This window comes from Carassius gibelio, chromosome B19, assembly GCF_023724105.1.
Source record: "Carassius gibelio isolate Cgi1373 ecotype wild population from Czech Republic chromosome B19, carGib1.2-hapl.c, whole genome shotgun sequence".
In the NCBI taxonomy this organism is placed as follows: domain Eukaryota; kingdom Metazoa; phylum Chordata; class Actinopteri; order Cypriniformes; family Cyprinidae; genus Carassius; species Carassius gibelio.
In genome coordinates, this window is record NC_068414.1 from 36322459 (window position 1) to 36344958 (window position 22500).

Below are 22500 nucleotides of genomic sequence, written 5' to 3' on the forward strand. Positions count from 1 at the left end.
AGTCATTAAGCAGACGCTTTTATCCAAAGAGACTCATGAAGTAGAAGCAATCAGATCAACGAGAGAATGACAGGATTAAAGCTACATTTTTTTTTTCTTTTTTTCCTGCTAAAATGTTTTTTTTTCTCTTTTTTTTTTTTTTACATTTTATTTATAAAGTACTTTTTTAAAAATACATATACCAGTTTTAGTTATTTTAGGACATCAGGTTCAACTAGCTTAAATAAAATATTTACTTAATACTTTATTCAATATAATATTTCTCTTTATTTCTGTTAATGCACATGTTTGCACCAGTATTTTGAATATCTAAGATTACACTTTTAATGGTTTTTAGCTTTAGTTTTGGTGAAGTGTAATAACCCTGGGATCAGCAGGCAGTGCTCAGATTCTCCTGTCACCGTTTCTGTGGAAAGGGCTTCATAAGGAGCGCTCATGAATCTTCTCACTGTGTCAGGAGGAAGATCTGGAGGGGTTCGAAGCACACATGGAGCCTCCGAGCCCCAGACAGGACGTGGAGGACGAGCTGGCCGCTAAGAGCCTGGCCCTGGAGGAGCTTAGGAGTGAGCTGGAGGACATCAGGTTTGGAGCTGAAGGGGTGCAGCAGGTGTGTGTGTGTGCTGAAGGACTCGCGAGTCACGCTGGTGATACTATACTGTAATTGAGACGTGTGTGTGTGTGTGGTGTGTCTTTGTGTCCGCAGCTGCAGGACTTTGAGGAAGCGCTGAAACAGAGGGATGAAATCATCACGCAGCTCACCTCCAATCTGCAGCAGGCTCGAACCGAGAAGGAGGAGGTGATGAGGGAGTTTCTGGAGCTGACGGAGCAAAGCCAGAAGCTCCAGCTTCAGTTCCAACAGGTATCAGACCTGCGCTACGTATCTTCAGCTATAACAGTAACTGTGATGCTACTGTAAAGATAATTACAGTGAATGCTATGATAACGATAACTATAGGGATTACTCTAATAGCAATAATGAAAGCTAATAACAATAGCTAGAATGATAGCATTTTATATAAAACGTGCTGGAGCCATACATAATGAAAATAATTGCGCAAATAACTGCAATTGCAAACAGAGATTGTGACAAACTTACGGACTGCAGCTTTAACTTATGATCACTATAAAAATTGCAAAAACGATAGCTATAACGATGACTATAGAGTTTAATGGTTACTATAATGATAACAAGTGCTAACGCTAATTTTTGCAGTTCCTCTAATGATAACTATAGCAATAACTATATCAGTTACTCTAGTGATAACTAGGATGATAACTACATAGCTAATAACTATAAAAATAGCAAAACTTATAGCGATAATTATAGCGAAATCTATAACTATAGGAATAAGTACAATGATAGCTATAACTATAATGAAAACTGTAATGAAAACTATAAAAATAGCGATAATGTTTATAACAATAACTGTAGCAATGATAAGTAATAGTGCCAACTTTATCTTTAATTAAAGGTACGATGATAACTACAATAACTTTAAAAATAGCAATAGCTATAATTATATCTGTAGCAATTACTCTTATGATAACCATAGCGGTGACGAGAATAACGATAACTGGTAACAGTACAACTAATGATAGCTATAAAAATATCGAAAACAATAGAAATAACTGTAGCGATAATTATAACGAGAACTAACGAGAATTATAACAAACTATAATGAAGATGTAAAAGTATGACAGTTACTAATGATAGCTACAAAAATTTTGAAAATGATAGTGGTAACTGTAACGATAATTATAGCGATAACTACAACAATAAGTGTAACAAACTATAATCAGTATAACGAGAACTATAACAGTAACTAATGATATTTACAAAAATATTGAAAATTATAGTGGTAACTGTTACGATAATTATAGCGATAACTACAACAATAAGTGTAACGAACTATAATAAGTATAACGAGAACTATAACAGTAACTAATGATATTTACAAAAATATTGAAAATTATAGTGGTAACTGTTACAATAATTATAGCGATAACTATAACAATAAGTATAACGAACTATAATAAATTTAACGATAACCATAACAGTAACTAATGATATCTACAAAAATATTGGAAATGATAGTGTAACTGTAACGATAATTATAGCGATAACTATAATAATGATAAATATAACGAAGTATAATAAGTATAACGATAACTATAACAGTAACCAATGATATCTAAAAAAATATCGAAAATGATAGCTGTAACTGTAGCGATAATTCATTGTAGCGATAACTATACCAATGATAAGTAAAACGAGCTATAATGATACTAAAGTGCTAGCGATAACTATAATAACTGTAAAAATGACTATAACGAATTACTATAAAGATAATGTTAAGGTTCTGCTGCAGTTTTGTCATCTGCCGCATTAAATCCTCAAGCTTTGTGAAGTCAGGTGGATTCTGCATAAATTAGCATAAACTACATCCACCCACATCTCGCCTCGTCCCCTGTTTTTGAGTTTTTTAAAGTGTTTTTTCCTCAGCTTCAGGCCGGTGAGATAATGCGTAGCTCCAACATCAGCTCCACCGCTGCAGATCTGCTCCAGGCCCGTCAGCAGATCACGCTGCACCAGCAGCAGCTGGACGAGAGGGACGCACAGGTCAGAGGTCACCAGGAGAAGACGCAGGAGCAGCTTCTATTGATCACGCAGCTCCAGGAGAGTCTGAGTGAAGCAGAGAGGGTGAGTTCACTATAAAACAAGTCCGCCCACTCAACGGCCATCAGCCCTAGGCAGCTGTCTACAGTCATGTGATCCAGCATCATGATCTTCGCTCATAACACACTCAAATATGCTATTGTTAAAGTATGGCTAACGCACAGGCATGCTTTTGCATTCGAGTCCTCTTTAAAAACAACCAAACAAAGGTTTTAAGTGGACTGAATAATTACACATTTTGTGCTTATTATTTTTCCTCCATTGCAGTCAAATTAGGGCTTTCAATTTAATGAGTTAATTGACTTACTGCATGATGTAGCCCATTAAAATGCAGTTATATGCCCCTAAAATTCAAGATACGAGGACAAAAAAATTACCCACTTATATTTACATCGTAGTTTAGCAGTTCTTCACAAATTGCTACACGATTGCATATATGATATTGATTTTATGCAATAGTTCAATAAACAAGAAGTTAATATTGTGTTACATTTGAGCTTTGTTTAATTTTAGCTTAATTTCTCAAACGAAAATAGCATGGCAGAATGGTTGCACGTCTCCAAGATGTTTTGAATGAATTGAATTGAATCAATGATTCAGTGAACCATTCCTAAAGACAGCCACTTGATTCATTTATAGTGAATCAGCCATTTAAATGAATTGGTTGAGTGAATGATTCAATGACTCACTCATCAATACAGTGACTTTCTGCCACTTACTGGTGCTTTTAGTTTCTCATTGCATAAAAAAAACTCCTTTATTATAATTATTTATGCCATGTTGAATCAAGGTTTAACTTAATACATTTCCATTCAATGCTTTTCTGAATTAAACACAATAATGACTTTAAATGATCTCGCGATTTCGCAGCCAAGATTGATGTGTGGTTACTTTGTGATTAATTAGGTTTGTCTGCACTAGGGCTGGGAGAAAAAGTCTGAGTGTGTGGTCACAGACTAGATTACAGCGCCATCTGCTGTTAACATATAACCTCAGAATCAATTCCAGAGAGAATCGTGAGGCATTCGAAAGATCGATCCACGAATAGATTCTGCATCGATTTACCATCACAGCCCTAGTTTTGCAGTTAACTAGATTAAAAATTGCACTTGCTCGACAGCAATATAAATCTTGTTGAAAGTAAAAATGAGCTTTTCTGTCTTCAGCTCCGCACACAAGCTGAAGAATCGTTTGCTCAGAGTTTACGAGAAAAGGACTCCCTGAATACTGAACATCAGCGTCTGATAACACAGCTTCAGGATCAGCTTCTGTCTTCCAAACAACAAGTGGAGGAAGTCAACAAACATCTGTCAGTGAAAACCCAAGAGCTAGACGCCTGCGAAAAAGAGCTGTCCGCGTCCAGACAGAAAGAGCGCATGTCGTCCGGAGAAATCCTGCAGCTGATGAAGAGCGTGGAGGAGCTCCAGCAGCGCTGCCAATCAGAGAGACTCGAGGACGACTGGAGATGCCGGATGGAGACGCTGAGAGACGAACTGGACGAGATGTACGGTCAGCAGATCGTGGAGATGAAGCGGGAGCTTCGCACGCAACACACGACAGAGCTGGAGCGAATCCAAGCGCAGCACTGCTCAGAAACGGAGAAGATGGTCCAGCAGCATCAGTCAGAGCTGGAGAGGTGTAAAGCTCAGCTGTTCCAGAGCACCGGAGACGCCAACGTGCTAAACGTGAAGCTCGTCGAGCTCCAGCAGAAGCTACAGGAGACGCTAGTGTTGCGAGAAAAGGCAGAGCAGGAGCTAGCGCAGACGAGAACAGATAAACTAAGTCAGGCGCAAGAGTTGGAGCGTTTGCGCGACGAGCTGCAAAGAGCAGAAATACAGAGCCCAGAGGAAATACAACACGCTGTTAGCGACCTGCGGGCGCAGCTAGATTCGGCGCACAAAGCCAACGGAGAACTAGAAGCCAAGCACGAATCAGAAATCACCAACTATAAGATCAAGCTAGAGATGCTAGAGCGGGAGAAAGACGCGGTGCTAGACCGCATGGCCGAGTCGCTGGAGTCCGAGCTGGATCACTTGAGAACGCAGCTGTTGTTCAGCCACGAGGAGGAGCTCTCACGACTCCGAGACGACCTCACACGGGAAAACCAGCTCAACGCGGAGAACCTGCGCGACGAGATGGACACGAGACACCGCGAGGCTCTGGACCAGCTGCGTTCGGTGGAGAGCGAGAGAGCGGCGCTAGCTTCAGAGAGACTCGTGCTGCTCCAGGACATCGCCCGCCTTTCCTCCGCCAACGAACAGATGTGTGCGCGACTGAACGAGCTTCAGGACGAGATCGAGAAGCAGAGAAACACCTTCTCCTTCGCTGAGAAGAACTTCGAGGTGAACTACCAGGAGCTGAAGGACGAGTACACGTGCCTCGTGAACGCTAAGCTACAGCTCGAGCGGCGCTTGGAACGTGAGACGGAGGTCAGAGGTCACGAGGAGGTGGACGGGAAGACGCTGATGGAGAAACACACCACAGAGCTGATGGAGAAGCTGGAGACGGCCGAGAAGGAGAAGAAGAGCTTGACCGAGCATCTCTCGCTGATGGAAGCGGAGCTGGAGACGCTGAAGAGAGGCAGAGATGAAGAGCTGGGGTCTGAAACACATCTCCACGAGTCCTCGTCTCTGACAGCAGCACACATGAGGAGCGAGAGAGACACCGCACACACAGCAGCGCAGGAGGAACAGGTAAGAGACGTCTCTCACACTGCAGACTCCTGATGATTTCGTATCGGCCGGAGTGCAGGGTGATGGAGGGGCGAGAGAGACTGTGGTGTAATAGAGAGAGAGAGAGAGAGAGATTCTGCTGTTTGTGTGACACTCTTTGATCTCAGCAGCTCTGAAGAACATGAGTGCATATAAACAGCCTAAAAAGCCTATTATTTACACTTTAACTTTTAAATTTATTCCCTAATACACCATTTATGGGTGAATCTCGTGAAACGGTTCAAATTTCACCCCAAAATCAAAAGATGTTTTTGTGTAAAGAAAATCGTGTGTATTTCTGTAGCACATTTAAAGTCCATTATGTTTTAATTTTTATTTAATTGTTTTGCATTTTTATATTATTTATTTATATTATTACATTATTATTTTTCATGACAATTAAACACATTTAACCCCCTAATTCTCATAGTCATAGTAAGTCTGGATTATTTTATTTTTATTTTATTAAGCAGTTTTTTTTTTATTAGGTTAATGGAAGCACAAATATTACCAGGGTGTAGAAATAATTCACAATGTAGATAATCTAATAATTTTCACCTTACTGTCATTAGAGAGATAGAGAATTTCATAATTTTTTTTTATTTGTCAGTAATGATAATTTGGAAATGTTATTATGATTAAAAAATTATTATAATGTCACATGTAACAAATCCAAATGGTCCTAAAAATAGACAAAGTTGCTGTTATAATGAAAAAATCTATTATTATAAATAATGAAAAGTTTAAAAAGAAAAGAAAAAAGAAAATTTACTAAAAAAAATATATATATAGTTTTGTCACCATTTTTTTACACTAATTGTACCATAGTTTTGTCAGATCATTTTCCACCGTCTCTCTCATCTTTTATTCTGAATATATATTTATGAATCATCTCCTGGTTTGTTCTTCAGTGCAGGGGAAGGTTCTGAACACTGAATAACTGTTGATGTGTGTGTGTGTGTGTGTGTGTGTGTGTGTGTGTGTGTGTGTGTGATCCGCAGGTGTTGATGGGAGTCTCGCTCATGATGCAGCCGCAGGAAATGGACGGCTCTGATCATGTAAGTGTGTATCAAACTCTTACTGTTCATCTTCGGCTGCAGCTCAGCAGGATTTACTCGGAAACCATTTTCACTCAGAAATTATCACTGAAGTTTATAAATAATTTCAGAGAAATGGCAAGTGCAAAAATAAGTTGAAGTGAAGTACAGTGTAAAACTGTGTAAATGTGCTCCAGTGAGTGTGTGTGTGTCTGCTGTGGTTTAAGTGCCATTAGGTGAATGTGTTTTAGTATTAGTGTCGCATCAGACACCTGCTCTTAAACACTGGAGGTGTGTCCTGTGCAGCTGATTTCTCTCTGTAATCGCTGCTCGATCTCCATTGTGAGCGAGTGAGTGTGTGTGTGTGTGTGTGTGTGTGTGTGTGCGTAGCTCTTATGAACTCTTTTGTTAGATGTTTGTTTCAGATTGAGATGTGTAACCTGATTTCAACATGTTTTAGCTGATTGTCTCTGCTGCTTTAGCGTCAGGTAGTTCTGCTGTGAACTCAGAGGAATGTCTCTCTGTCCGTGTGTGTGTGTGTGTGCAGGATGAGTGTCGTCTGCAGCTGGAGGCTCAGCGCATCAGTCTGTCTCAGATACACACCGCTCAGCTCGAGCTGCTCAGAGAGAGTCTGTGTGAGCAGACACCGGAGGAGATGAGGAGAGACGACGGTCAGCGCGCAGGTCAGTTCAGACGCTCTTTCAGATCCATTATTAAGAGATCCATCAGCATGAAAGAGAGAGGCACTGTCACACGGCTCACTCGCTCTGTGCTCGTACCCAGAGATTGCGTTCGGTAATGTAGCTGCACATTCACATGTTTGCAGGTTGTGTTTCTCCTGTTCCTGCGGAGCTCAAGGCAGAGTCTGATGAGTGCTCTGAGCGTCTGGAGATCGAGCGGCTGAAGAGCTACTATCAGCAGCAGATGGAGGAGACGCAGGAGCGCTTCACGGCCCAGATCCTCCTGCTGCAGAGCAGACTCCAGGAGCTCACAGGAGCCGGAGAGGTCTTCAGGTGAATAACCTCAAATCTGATATCACACCACACAGAAACAAGGGCTTGACATCCATTCACGTTTGTCCCAGCCAGCTACACTACTGGCCATAAGTTTGGAATAAATAAAAAATTGGTCTGACCCAGAGGGAACATGTAGATTAAAAACAAAAGCGGACAGAGAATAGATCCTTGAGGCACTCCATGGGAAGAAGTGACAGTATGAGACTTGTTTAATATTTTCCCTTTTTTCCCAAAGATAATATGGTCCATTTCACAGGGCTTTTTTGATCTATACATGTTTTGATAGTCTCTTCTGCTCACCAAGGCTACACTTATATATAAAAAAATACAGTAAAAACTATTTTTAACATTGATAACAATCAGAAATGTTTCTTGAGCAGTAAATCATCATATTTTCATGCTTTCTGAAGATCATGTGACACTGAAGACTGGAGGAATGATGATGAAATATAATGTACATTTTTATGTTTAATTTTGAAATGTCAGAGGGCTTCAGCTGAACGAGTCTCTGAGCGAAACCCGTTTTGTGATCCGTCTGTCTTTATTAATGCTGTTGTTGTTGTTTTAATTAAAGTCCCGTTCCTCTCTGTTGCTCCGCTGAGTGTTTTTCATCAAGCCTCGTAACTTTTCATTCGCTGTCTGACATTTACACACAGAGGCTGAAAACACAAGACTTCCCAGGCTGTAATTCAGCCCTGTGTGTGTGTGTGAGAGGGTCTCTTCTCAGCCAAGTCATGCTAACACATCTCTTTCTACTTCTCTGCAGTCTTGTCTGATTCAGTTTCTGTTCTTTTGTAGCTTTCTGTATAAAGTTGTACTCATTATCAAAGACAATATTCAAAGGGATTTGTACATGTTTATTTTTCAGGGTTTTTAACCAATGAATTTCCAGTGTTTTACTGCATTCAAATATTTTTTACTCTCAATTTATATATATATATATATATATATATATATATATATATATATATATATATATATATATATATATATATATATATATATATATATATATATATATATTTATATTTATATATATATATATATATATATATATATATATATTATATATATATATATTAACATAATATAATTTTCTTAATATATATAATATAATCTTTTAAATATTTTTTTATTATTTATGTTAATTTTATTTAATTGATTTTTGTTTATTTATCTTTATTTTTATCACTAGTTATTGGTCTGGTATATTATTATAATATATTTTTTTCTTTATTATATATAATATTTAAAATAAAATGTTTTATATATATAATATAATATCATATATTTAGAAATTATTTATACGCATTTTTATTTTATTTAAATATTATTGAATTATTTTATTTATTGAATTAATTTATATCATATGTTGTGTGGTGTTGTGGTGTATGAGGTCAGTTTCTGCTCTGGTGATGTCTGATGTTGACTCTCTCTCTCTATCTGTGTGTGTGTGGTTTCCCAGCATGCCGAGCGTCTGTCCGCCGCAGACGAGAGACGAGCAGCGTGACCCTCTTCAGGTCAGTCTCACCTCAGTGTATCAGGTATAATTTCTACTTCTGAATGGATTTTGATTCTCTGTGTGTGTGTGTGTGTGTGTGTGTGTGTGTGTCAGGAGGAGAGACTGAGAGGAGTGTGTGGTCTGGAGGAGCCTGAGCTCAGACGTCTGGAGGAGGAGATCTCCAAGGTGCTTTAACTCTTTAACATCTCTCATGACTGTATTCTGTACGTCTGCTTCACGCTTCACTGGCTGACGTCTGCACCATAGATAGACTTGAGAGGAATGCTGCTGGGGATTGTGCACACTTTTGGCTAATGATACACTGAAAGTTTTTTATTTGTTTATTACTATTATAATTTTTTTAATCAAATGTTTAGCCATTTAGCCTGAAACATAACCAAAAATAATGTTTTTCAAATATTTTTTTTTTTTTTTTTTAGCAAGAAAACCTCAGAAGTTTCTATAGCTTTAAAATGAAAGTGTTATAATATTCTCTGCTAATGATGCACCAGAATTATTTTTTTTATATAATATTTAGCTGAAAACTGAAATATTGCGTGGTTTTTCCCCCTTAATTTAATTCTTCTTCTTAATTTTGTGACAAACATGACTTATTCTGGGTTAGTGATGCACTGAAATTATTTTTTTCCCAGAATCAATATTAAAATTGTCATGTAGCCAAAAACCTAAAACCAAAAATGTTTCATATATATATATATATTGCATGCATTTATAAGACATCACTAAAAGATTAAGTACTAATAATGTGTAATATAGTTCATATACTGATCAAAACAGTCCTTTTTCTTACTGTCCAGTTTATGTGCATTGAATGTCTTGAGGTTAGGTGATATTATTGTGAAGTCTTCCTGCGTTTGTGAATCCGATCGATGGATTGATGACTGATTTCAGAAGGTTTCTTTCAGCACAGACGTTGATTTGGTGCTGTATGAACGGATGGTCTCTGTGTTTGCTGTGTCAGGTGATCGTGCAGATGTCGGTGGAGTTCGCCCAGCAGACCGAAGAGACTCGGATCAGCAGACAGAGCCGAGAGACGAGCGCTGGCACACAGACGGACAGCAGAGAGGAAGAGGAGGACCCACTGATGAAGGTGAGATCACGTCTGCCACAGACGCCTCACCAGTTCTGCTTTATTAGAGCAATAATCCCCGAGAAACTGTGGTTTACAGTGAACTTATATCAGCTGAGGGTTGTTGTTATGAACGAGCTGTTATAAAATCACTGTAAACCACAGCTTATCTGGGATTATTGCTTTTATAAAACAGTTATTCCATGAATGTAGTAAGGTCTCACAGAATAAAACAGAGCAAATAAAGTGTAATGATATTAATAAGAACAGTGTTCTTCCACCAAACAATGTAGCTCCTCAGAATCAGTTGTTGTTACAAAGTGGTTGCCGAGCAACACACAGAAGTAAACAAAGGTGTGTGTTACATTGTAGAGTCATTCACAACAGCTTTGAACACAGCTCAGCCAATCAGAATCAAGGAGTGAACCCTCTGTTTATAATAATGATTTTGTTCCTTTTAATTCTTATTAGGATTCAGAATTTGGTCACGAGTGACTTTTCAGTGTCCTTTCTGAATATATGAGCTTTCTCTTTTTCATTTAATTTTTCATTTAACTACTAAAGACATATCTTTTTCTCCATCACCTGACCAATTAATACTAGCACTCACCTACTCTACTCTATTCTATTTTATTCTACTCTACTCTACTCTACTCTACTCTACTCTACTCTACTCTACTCTACTCTATTCTATTCTATTTTATTCTACTCTACTCTATTTTATTCTACTCTATTCTATTTTATTCTACTCTATTCTATTCTATTTTATTCTACTCTATTCTATTTTATTCTACTCTACTCTATTCTATTTTATTCTACTCTATTCTATTCTATTTTATTCTACTCTATTCTATTTTATTCTACTCTATTCTATTCTATTTTATTCTACTCTATTCTATTTTATTCTACTCTATTCTATTCTATTTTATTCTACTCTATTCTATTTTATTCTACTCTACTCTATTCTATTTTATTCTACTCTATTCTATTCTATTTTATTCTACTCTATTCTATTTTATTCTACTCTACTCTATACTGTTCTATTTTATTCTACTCCACTATATTCTATTTTATTCTACTCTACTCTATTCTATTTTATTCTACTCTACTCTATTCTATTCTATTTTATTCTACTCTACTCTATTCTATTTTATTCTACTCTACTCTATTCTATTCTACTCTATTATATTTTATTCTACTCTATTCTATTCTGTTTTATTCTACTCTATTCTATTCTGACATTAATATAAAAATGAAAATGAATGTATTATGTGACCCAGTCATCAGTATCACAGATGTATATTTGTAGAAATAGACAACAATACATTGTGTGAGTCACAATTATACATTTCTCTTTCATGATGAAAATCATCAGGATATTAAGTAAAGATTTTGTACATCTCCTACCATAAATATATGAAAACTTCATGTTTGATTAGTGATATGCATTGCTGAGAACTTGATCTGAACAAGTGTACAGCTGATTTTCTCAGTATCAGAGTGTTATTGATGGCTGGTGTCAGCTCATGATCGTCTGCTGCTGTCTGATGATGGAGATGAACCGCTGTCTGCTGACTCCACAGTCTCCTGAAGAAGAGCACAGACCACAGGAGGATGAGGAGGAGTGTCTCAGAGCGTCACACACACTTCAGCTGGAGCAGAACACACTCCTGACGGCTCAGATACACACTCTCACCCAGCAGCTCCTGCAGGTGTGTGTGCTGCTTCCTGTTCCTGTCCCACTCGAGGGTTAACCAGCAGTTAAACAGCTAGTTAGTCACGGTTTAGCTCACAAACTCACTAATCTCCTTTAATTATAATATTAACTATCACCCTCCTGCAAGAGTTCATATTTCAGTTACTCAACAACACATTTACTTGTATTTGAATTGCCTAAACATAAATATTGAATGTTTTTAGTGTTTTTATTTTGATTATTATTTTTAAATCATTGTAATTTGCCTTTTTTTATGATTTATATATTTTTTGTTATTATTATTTTGTTTATTATTTCATTTAAAGCAATTTTATGTATTTTATAGGACCTCCTAGTTAAATAAAGGCATAATAAATAAAAACAATTCTAATTTAACATTTTTATTTTTTAAGGGACATTTTTATTTTATTCAAATTATTTGTTTTAATTTGATATTTTTTATGGTTAAATTGACTTTTAATAAAGGTTTTATTTTGTGTTTATTTAAATATTTTTATTTGTACTAAGTTTTATTTTTATTTGGCTTTATTTAATAAAATTTTTTTACTCATTCATGAGTTTATTATCAGCAGAGATGTTTTAGTGCTGACTGTAAATCTGTGTGTGTGTGTGTGTGTGTGTTTGCTGCAGACGGAGCTGGAGCTGAAGCAGACCGAGAGACACCGAGATCAACACCTGCTTCCCAGCATGCAAAGCTGCAGCACGCAGACGGAGCAGGTACACTTTCACTCCTCCTTCGGTTGTTAAATAGATAAATATATAGATGTTGATAAACACCCAGTCATGAGTGAGTATGTAGATGTGTGTAGGTGTTGTAGGGGAAGTCGTGGTAATGGTTAGAGGGTTGGACTCCCAATCGAAGGGTTGTGAGTTTGAGTCCCGGGCCGGCAGGAATTGTGGGTGGGAGTACATGTACAATTCTCTCTCCACCTTCAATACCACGACTTAGGTGCCCTTGAGCAAGGCATCGAACCCCCAACTGCTCCCCGGGCGCCGCAGCATAAATGATGAACACTGCTCCGGGTGTGTGTTCACAGTGTGTGTGTGTGTGTGCATTTCTGATGGGTTAAATGCAGAGCACAAATTCTGAGTATGGGTCACCATACTTGGCTGAATGTCACTTCACCTTCACCTTCACTAGAAGCTGCTCTGGTGTTGTGTTGTGTTTGACCGTGATCAAATGACCGGCTTCTTGTCTGCTGTTTCTTCTCTCCAGACGCAAGAGGAGGAAGAGGAAGAGGAGGTCAGAGGTCAGGGAAGAGCTGTGACCGTGGAGCCAGAGCTCTCGTCTGATGAGGTCATCACTGAGAGGTGAGGATTACACTGGGCTCCAGCCAAACATTGCACCTCACAGAGAGAGAGATTTACCATTGACTTTACTGCTTCTAGTTTCACTTTTTTATCTTCTTTTTTAATTTTTAATTTTTAGAAATGTTTTGATTTAATGTTAATGTTAATTATTTTCTTTTTCTTTTAAAAATATTTATTTACTACTTATTTTCTGCTTATTTATATTTTTTTCTGATTTTTTTTATTTTTACATTAAGATTATTTTAATTGTATGTTTTATGATGTAATAATACTTTGCTACTGTTATTTTTTCTAAAATTATTCATTATAATTATGCTTTAAGCTTTACTAGGCCTATTACTGTCTTTACAATTTAATTCTTTGTTTATTTTAGTGAAGATTTATTTGTATTCGTTTTTAATTAATTTTTTTTTATAGATTAATAAGATTTAGTAAGTGTTATTAAAAATACATATTAACATTTTTATTACTTAATTACATTTTTAGTAAGTTTAATTTTAATTTGTTTTTATTGTTAAATGTTTGTTTACTACTTATTTTGTACTTAATTTAAATTTTTCTAATTGAATATATTTTTGATATAATATTTATTATATTTTTTATTTTACAATATATTTTATACATACATTTTTTTTAATACATTTTTAGCTAATATTATTTTAATTGTACATTTTATGGTGTAATAATATTTTGCCACTTAATTGTAATTGTTTTTGTTTATTGTTTATCTTAATTTGACTAGTAATGGTTTAATGATGTACTAGTGTTGTTTATTCTCTGAGTCTGTTGTTCAGAGAGCTGAGTGAGTCAGTGTCTCTCTCTCTCTCTCTCTCTCTCTCTCTCTCTCTGTCTCTCTCTCTCTCTCTCTCTCTCTCCCTCTCTCTCTCTCTCTCTCTCTCTCTCTCTCTCTCTCTCTCTCTCTCTCTCTCTCTCTCTCTCTCTCTCTCTCTCTCTCTCTCTCTCTCTCTCTCTCTCTCTCTCTCTCTCTCTCAGGGATGCTCTGTGTCTGGTGAACACTCGTCTGCGTCAGGCTCTGCTCGAGGTGCTGAAGACCACCGCTGCGGTCGAGGAGACCATCGGCCGTCATGTGCAGAGGATCCTGGAGGAGTCCAGCGAGGGTCAGGACACAGGTCAGATACACACACACACACACACACACTGTGTCTGTGTCCTGAGGTCATGTGACCTGTGTGTGGTGTGTTCACTGATGCCAGGCTTGTTTCAGGAACACACACATAACATTATAGATTTTATTGATAAAAAGATATTGTTTTAATGTTGTTTATTTTCATCTTAGTTAGTTAGTAGTCTTTCTGTTGTGTGATTTTAGTGTCATTTAGCTTCACTGAGGTGGTGTTATGATTTTTATTGTTATTTTGATTCAGTCTTTATTTTATTTATTTATGTCTAAATAATAGTTATTATTTTTTTATATTTAGTTAAAGTTTAAGTAATTTTGTGTTTTAAGGCCGGGCATACACTGTGCGATTTTCATCTGATTTTGAGCTGAATTCTGACTCGTGCGACTTTTTTTGGGTCGGGACGAATTTCAGCATTTTCGTGCGTCCTTGGTCGTGCAGTGTTCGTGCAGTGTTCGTGTAGTGTAGACGGGGAAACTAGAGGCGATTAATCGCTTGGTCGGATGGATTTCTGGCATGTCAAAGAAAAAGAAAAGAGGCAAGAAAACGCCCGTATACCTCCAGTTCACGTTGCAAAATGGATTGACCATATTGGCCACGTCTTCCGAGCCACCTGCGCGTCTAGATACGCCGACGCCTTTTTTTCTTTTTTTCTTTTATGGACGTTTCAGCACACAGAATTGCGCATATCATCAAAGCAGTGCGTTTATCCCGTGAAAGCCTGTTTATTCTGAAACCGCCACAAACATCCGGGTTCTGAGGGATCTTACGTGTTGATCCGGTTGATTCCTCACGTATAGTGTGAGCAGTCAAATCACAACTCGACAATCGATAATAATAATAATCTTGAGCTTTGGCTTTACATCGCATGCGATCTACCCATACAGTGTGAGTACCTTGCCGAAATCACACAGAAATCACACAGTGTATGCCCGACTTAAGTGTCATTGAGATACTATTATTATTTTTATTGTTATTTTGATTTGGTTCTTATTTTACATTTTATTATTTATTTATTTCTAGATATAGTTTTTTGTAAGTTTGAGTATTTCTGTTTTCAGGTATTATTATGATATGTATTGATTTGTTTAATTGTTTTGGTTCTTATTCCATATTTAATTAATTATTTATATACAAAACAATTGCTAAAATTATATATAATTTTTTTTAATTTTTGTAATTTTGTGTCATTGTGTCATTGAGTTACAATTAGGATTTGTATAAATAATATGAATTGGTGTTAATTTTATAGTTCTTTATTGTTTAATATTATTTTTTTGTAATTTTGTTGTGCGTTTTTTGATTATCTTGAATCAGTTTTTTTTATATACTTCATATATATGATTATTTACTGTAATTCTTGTTAAAGGTATAATAATTTGGTTGTGTGTTTTTGTCATTAGACGTATATAGAAGTATATTTTACCTTTTTTTTATGTTTTCAGTGTGTGCTGTAGTTGTAGTGTAATATGATAACCATAATGACCCAGAATTGAGATGTTCAGGATCACTTCCTGGTGTCTCATATGGCTCCTGTAACACACAGAACACATTGTGTGAGGTCACCTGAGCTCTCATTCATGTCTCCTTAAGCCTTTCTCATGTCATACATTCATCTGGAGTTCATTTAATCTATCCTGTGTTCTTTTGGAGAATATCTCGTGTTCGACCGGGGTTAGAGCTTCATTCTGTGGGGTTATAAAGCTGTTATAAAGTTATGTTGTTGTGTCCCGCACACAGACGTGTCCCCTGAGGGTTTCCTCAGCAGAGAGACCAAGAGAGACGAAGAGCTGGAGCTGTGGCTGAAGATCCAGGGGGCGGAGCTACAGCTACAGGGGGCGGAGCTCCCGCCGGAGGGGGAGGGGTTTCTGATGAGCATCAGCACACGACTGCAGAGCGCTGTGGAGAAGCTGCTCATCACCATCACTGAGACCAGCACTCAGGTACACAAGAGCTCAGAAACTAAACCCAAATAGTGTCAGTCAAGACTTCTGCTTCAGATAAATGCTGCTCTTCTGAACTTTCTGTTCATCTGTGAATTCTGGAAAATAAAATGTATCACAGTTTCCTCAGAAATATTGAGCAGCACAACTGTCTTCAACATTGATAATAATCAGAAATGTTTCTAGATCAGTAAATAATAATTTTTCATGATTTCTGAAGATCATGTGACACTGAAGACTGGAGGAATGATGCTGAAAATACAGCAGAGAATCACAGAAATAAATTACACTTTAACACAGATTCACACAGAAAACAGATGATTTACGCTAGAATAATATTTCACTATTTTTACTGTATTTTTGATCAAATAAATGCAGCCCTGGTGAAAATAAGTGATCCAAAAATTTGAATGATAGTGCAAAATAATTACTCAATGCAGTGTTTTTTAAATAGTTTTTGGTAATATTTAGAAGATATATTTTTTTAATCTATTTTCTGTTCTCACTTTTTTTCAGTTGTAGTTAAAATGTTGTTGTGTTTTTCTTCTTTTTTTTATACATTTAATTGAATTAAATTCATCTATACATTTAATTTATATATTTTTTTTATTTATGTATTACATTTTTTTTCTGTTAAGGTGTATATGTTTTTGTGTAATTCTATAATAACATGTTGGTGAGATCAGATCAGAGTCCAGCAGATGCTCTCAGGTCACATGGTCTCTGCTGGGGGCGGAGCCGTTCACTACGGTTGCCAATAGATACTGGCTGATTTGCATAATGTTTTGGTTTCCGTGGCAGCAGTGTTGCTGGTCTGCAGTAAAGTGAAGCTATCTTTGCTAATCGTTTATTAGAGCTTCCTGCTGGAGATACAGATCATCAGCCGTTATCTCTCAAATAATCAATATATCTGATCTCTCAGAAGAATACTGTGATGGACTGCAATGGTTTTGACTCCTCTAGGAATCTATAATACTTCTCTGTCGATTCTTAAAAAAATAATAATAATAATAAAGTGAAACCAGACTTAGTTTTTTATAAAAAATAAACTTTTATTTATTTGTTTTTGTTTTTCTTAATTATATTTTCCATGTTTCTCATCACAAATATAGCAGTTTTAACTCCTGTTGGACTCTCAAAAATAAACTTTTGGTCATTTATTTATATATATATATATATATAATATATATATGCACAACAGATACCACAACAGGAACACAATAAAGAGAACAGCTAGGGAAGGCCACTGGGAAGGCTTCAGGAAACAACTGGCAGAATACTTTGGAAACAGAGGGGGCAGCAAGACCAGGCTGATAGAGAAGGCCACACAAGGAACCATAGAGCAGAGCTCAGAAACTTGTTGACCACTGACTCTGAAACAGACCAGATGCCAGGCTAGTAGAGCCAGGGCAGGACACATCGGGACAGGTCAGGAACTCGAACACAAGACTAGACCGGACAAGGCTCCACAAAAACACAAGTTAAATCCAAGACAAAGAATAAACCAATGAACTAATAAAAGTAAAAAAATAGGAAATTACCAATTACCAACATAAGAGAATGATCAAACAAAACCAAGAATCAAGATGAGAAAACTAAATAAATATTACAAATGAAAGCAAAAGTCAAGAACAAACAAATAACCTAAGCAGGGAGCAAGACAAGAACATACACAGACAGGGAGTGATAATGACAACGGACAGGCAAACACAAAAGGGTACGGTGCACTATAAATAGGGAGGAAAATACATGAGGCACAGGTGAGCACAATTAGACCAACTAGGGTAACAGGAGGTTGTGAACTAACAACTAGACACAGGAAACAAACATAAAACAAAGTCACAGTGCAAAACCCTGACACTCTTTACATTTTGGTGATTATTGTGAAAAGATTTTTAATGAAGTGAGACCTGACTTCATTCCTTTCATTCTTTCGTTCATTTTTTCATTCATTCTTTCATTTCTTCATTCTTTCGTTCATTCATTTTCATTTGTTCTTTCATTTGTTCTTTCATTCGTTCGTTCAATCGTTCATACATTCATTCGTTCGTTCAGTCGTTCATACATTCATTCTTTTGTTCTTTCGTTCATTCATTCGTTCATTCATTCATCTTTTTTTACACGTTTCTCACCACAGCTGTAAATATCTTGACTGCTGATTTCGGCTTCCTTCTATTGATATTTGATGCTACAGATTTGTAGATGAGATCAGCTCAGATCCGGTTTGACGTGAAATATGAGCGAGTGCACACCCAGAGCAGATGAAGATCTCTTGATGCAGTGCTGGACATGATCAGAGCCCTGCTGTGGTCAGACACACAGATCTGAGTGTAATCAGGTGTAATCAGGATGATTTGTGGTGATGATGCTGTGTTCAAGCTCTTAATGCGAGTTAATCGTGTAACGGCTTGCTCAGGAATGAAGATTTATGTCCAGGTTTGTGTGTAGGAGGAGAAGTTAATCAATAATGTGCTTATGAGGGAGTCTTTGAAGAGAAAATAATTACTGGGATGGAGTGAAAGCCGCACATTCCTGATTATTAATGGTCTTGGTGGTCTTTAACCCTATTAATGCAGTCAGGTCCGTTTTGGCTTGAAAAAGATAGAAACATATTTAAAAAATATATAGTTCATAGGAAGGGAACAGAACTTTGCAGATGCTTTAAGACCCTAAAAATACACTTCATTTATATTTTACAATTATTTTCTTACGGATATAACCTTTAAAAAATATGTTTGTTTCATGTTTGCCTCACTTTGAACCTGGGCTAGTATGGAAGGCCATTAGTGTCAAAAATACTTCATAAAATAATCTGTGAAGTTATATTAGTGTCATTAACTTTTGTAAAACACATTTCACCTTTCCTCATGTCTCACACACTTTTGGACTGAATTGTGTTAATAAACGTGATTATGTATATACATATATCAATGAGCCTTTTCAGCATAAAAAAACTGACTTTATTTATTTTTTTCCAAGTAAAACTTATTTAGTTCTCAGAGTAAAGTTCATGTTGTTTTGAATTAAGAATTCAAATTCCATTCATTCCAGTACGATTAATACTGATAATTGTCATATTAAATGTTTTTATAAATTTCACACAATTATATATTCCAATCAAATTTCTCATCAATACTGGAAAAAATATCTATGTATTTTACATAATAGTTTTATTTGCTCTGGTTCATGTGTAACCAAATTATTTTGGTTTTGGTTATTATTTTATCTATTTTTTAGTTAATAAGAAAAGGGAAAATGCAGTACTAACATGATTTATTATTATTATTTTTACATTGATATATTAGTGAGAAGTTGCTTATCAGATACAGTATGGTTGGAAAGTAGAACAAAATATAAATACAATTCTGAAAAACCAGGAATGTGCAAATAGAGATTCTGAATGCATTGAAGCTTAAATCATATAGTTCTCTGTTATAGAGAAGGAATCTGGTCGGACAGGTTCATGCAGGGTGTGTGTGTGTGTGTGTGTGTGTGTGTGTGTGTGTGTGTGTGTGTGTGTGTGTGTGTGTGTGTGTGTGTGTGTTAAATCACCTGCAGGCTTCAGGACTCCTCCTTTACAGTCGACGTATCCCACACATGTCCAGAAACCAGGAAGTGTTTGCTCCGGCTGACAGAGAGAGATAGAGAGAGAGAGAGAGAGAGAGAGAGAGAGAGAGCGAGACACAGAGAGACAGAGAGAGAGAGAGAGAGAGAGAGAGAGTCTCTATGGTCTGTTCTCGCTCGTTAATGAGGCCCAGTATTTTCCCACAGGACCGTTGCCACGGAGGCATGGAATAGTTAATGAGGTTCCAGCGGGAGGGAAACTGAACGGGAGAGTGTGTGTGTGTGTGTGTGTGTGTGCGTGTGTGTGTGTGTGTTTCTGGCAACAGGTTGAGTTGAGTTTCCTCTCGGGATTGGAGCTGGTTGTTCCTGACCATGTGAAGTGTGTGTGTGTGTGTGTTCACACTCTGATTCATCTGTGCGTCTCAGACGTCTCTCAGGACACTGTTTAGAGGAGACATGGACTCTTGCCGGACGTGTTGGGACTCGGCCGTCCTGTGTGAGGACATGGATGTGTACGAGGTGGAGTCTCGCATCCCGCTGCCTCGACCCTTTCCTCTGACACACCTGCTGCACGAGAGGAACGCTGTGGTCGTGCAGACGCAGATCTCACACGTCAAGCAGCGCCGCAGCGGACACCTGCTCAAAGTGGTGTCTAAGATCTCGCTGCCCACGCCGCCATACACCGTAAGACTGAGAGCTTGGGAGAGGGTTTTATATACATCGCTGGCTGTAGAGTTAGAGAAGAGGCTCTGGAGCTGTGTGTGTGTGTGTGTCATGTCACAGAAATCCTGGCTTTTGTTGAAGAGTGTGACCACATGAAGACGATCAAACGCTCAGAGCTTGTTGACACAGTGTGCTTTTCATCTGTATTTTCAGACTGCTGTAAAGCTGAACAGTACTGTCGCACGGTACACAAGATAACAGACTTGGGGCTTTAAAAGTCACCAAAGATGCATTTATTTGACCAAAAATACAGTAAAAAAGTGAAATATTATTATGATGTAATATAGCTGTTTTCTGTGTTCTATCTGTTAAAGTGTAATTTATTTCTGTGATGCTCCGCTGTATTTTCAGCATCATTCCTCCAGTCTTCAGTGTCACATGATCTTCAGAAATCAGAAGAATATGATCATATTTACTGCTCAAGAAACATTTCTGATTATTATCAATGTTGAACACCGTTGTGCTGCTCAATATTTCTGTGGAAACTGTGATACATTAAATTTTTCAGGATTCACAGATGAAGAGAAAGTTCAACAGCATTTATTTGACATAGAAATCTTTTGTAACATTATAAATGTCCTTGAACATGTGCAGATATAAGTCCGATATATGATTGTTATTCCAGTGGATATTCTGCATCAGGTTTACAGTGTGTTATTAGAGTCTCTGTGTCTCCGTCAGCTGGAGCATGCTCGGATCACACAGACGGAGCTGATGAGGGAGAAGTTCAGACACAGTGAGGAGATGGAGGAGCTGCAGCACAGACAGGAGGAGCTCCAGGAGCGACTGTGTGAGGAGGAGAGAGCAAGAGAACAACTGGCACTGGAGCTACACACAGCTGAAGGTGTGTGTGTGAGAGAGAGAGAGTGTGTGTGTGTGTGTGAGAGAGAGTGTGTTTGAGAGTGAGAATGAGTGTGTGTTTGAGAGTGAGAGAATGAGTGTGTGTGAGTGAGAGAGTGTGTGAGAGTGAGAGCGTGTGTGAGTGAGAGAGAGAGTGTGTTTAAGAGTGAGAGAATGAGAGTGTGTGTGTGTGAGAGAGTGTGTGTGTGTTTGAGTGAGACAGAGAGTGTGTGTGTGAGAGAGAGAGAGAGAGAGTGAGAGTGTGTGTGTGTGAGAGAGAGAGTGTGTGTGTGAGAGAGAGAGAGTGAGAGAGAGAGTGTGTGTGTGAGAGAGAGTGAGTGTGTGTGTGTGAGAGAGAGTGAGTGTGTGTGTGAGAGAGAGAGAGAGTGTGTGTGTGAGAGAGAGAGTGAGTGTGTGTGTGAGAGAGAGAGAGGGAGAGAGAGAGAGTGTGTGTGTGTGTTAGGGGTGGGCAATATCCCGATATTTAAAATATATCGAGATATTTTTTAAACATGATATGGATTTTGACATATCGGATATATCGATATATTGTTTATATTTAATTCAGATTCCGCCACTTTGCTTGTTTGTCTTCTCTGTGCTGTGCTCGCCCCCGCCTCCTTGATTTTGTCGCCCCTCCCCTCGCACTTCGGTTTTAAGGCGTCGGACGAACAGCAAGCAGATGTCTACTGTAGGGCCGTATGATTTCCACGATGCAGAAAACGCGCACGGAATCGCGGAATCCAGTCATAAAAACGGAATTTACAGTTTAACGTGGAATGTCACAGAATTTGATACATTTTTAATTAGTTGATAAAAAGTAGGTTATTGCACTCACATTAAATCGCGATATTGACTAATATCTGTATGAATCCTTCATGTTCTGTGTGTCTGTGTTAGTGAATGGAGCAGAAGCGCGTCTTCGTTTATTACACACACGGAAGCGCGCTACGCTCCGGTGATTTCAGCTTCTGTCTTCTCACTAATAAGGATGAAAACACATGAACAACATCTCCAGAACTGCACCGAGAGTCACTTCATGAGCATCTGACCGTTTGATTTGAGTAAAACTAGCTCATATCACATCATAGACTGTAGTATCACATACACAGAACTGTAACGGTTAATCCGTCAAAATAAAAGTATTTGCCAGAAATCTGTTACTATTGTTCAGCAGAATGTACATAACCCACTACTACTACTATTAAAATGAAACGAACATAATTTAAGG

At 37.6% G+C, this 22500-nt stretch overlaps 2 protein-coding genes across 7 annotated transcripts in view; one reads left to right on the forward strand and one right to left on the reverse strand.

Moving 5' to 3' along the window:
- LOC127978676 (semaphorin-6D) overlaps positions 1-22500 on the reverse strand; it is a 276967-nt gene that overhangs the window by 112534 nt on the left and 141933 nt on the right. The window lies entirely within an intron of this gene.
- Positions 1-22500, forward strand: part of LOC127978659 (A-kinase anchor protein 9) — a 66391-nt gene that overhangs the window by 13519 nt on the left and 30372 nt on the right. For all 6 annotated transcript variants that reach the window (XM_052583465.1, XM_052583460.1, XM_052583463.1 and 3 more), the window contains 16 exons: positions 458-607; positions 704-859; positions 2504-2701; positions 3844-5370; positions 6390-6446; positions 6973-7108; positions 7252-7438; positions 8907-8961; positions 9057-9128; positions 9925-10053; positions 11616-11744; positions 12380-12466; positions 12966-13060; positions 14054-14190; positions 15940-16142; positions 21111-21273. In XM_052583465.1, the coding sequence (XP_052439425.1) occupies positions 458-607; positions 704-859; positions 2504-2701; positions 3844-5370; positions 6390-6446; positions 6973-7108; positions 7252-7438; positions 8907-8961; positions 9057-9128; positions 9925-10053; positions 11616-11744; positions 12380-12466; positions 12966-13060; positions 14054-14190; positions 15940-16142; positions 21111-21273 (3481 nt within the window). The remainder of the gene's footprint in view (positions 1-457; positions 608-703; positions 860-2503; positions 2702-3843; positions 5371-6389; positions 6447-6972; positions 7109-7251; positions 7439-8906; positions 8962-9056; positions 9129-9924; positions 10054-11615; positions 11745-12379; positions 12467-12965; positions 13061-14053; positions 14191-15939; positions 16143-21110; positions 21274-22500) is intronic.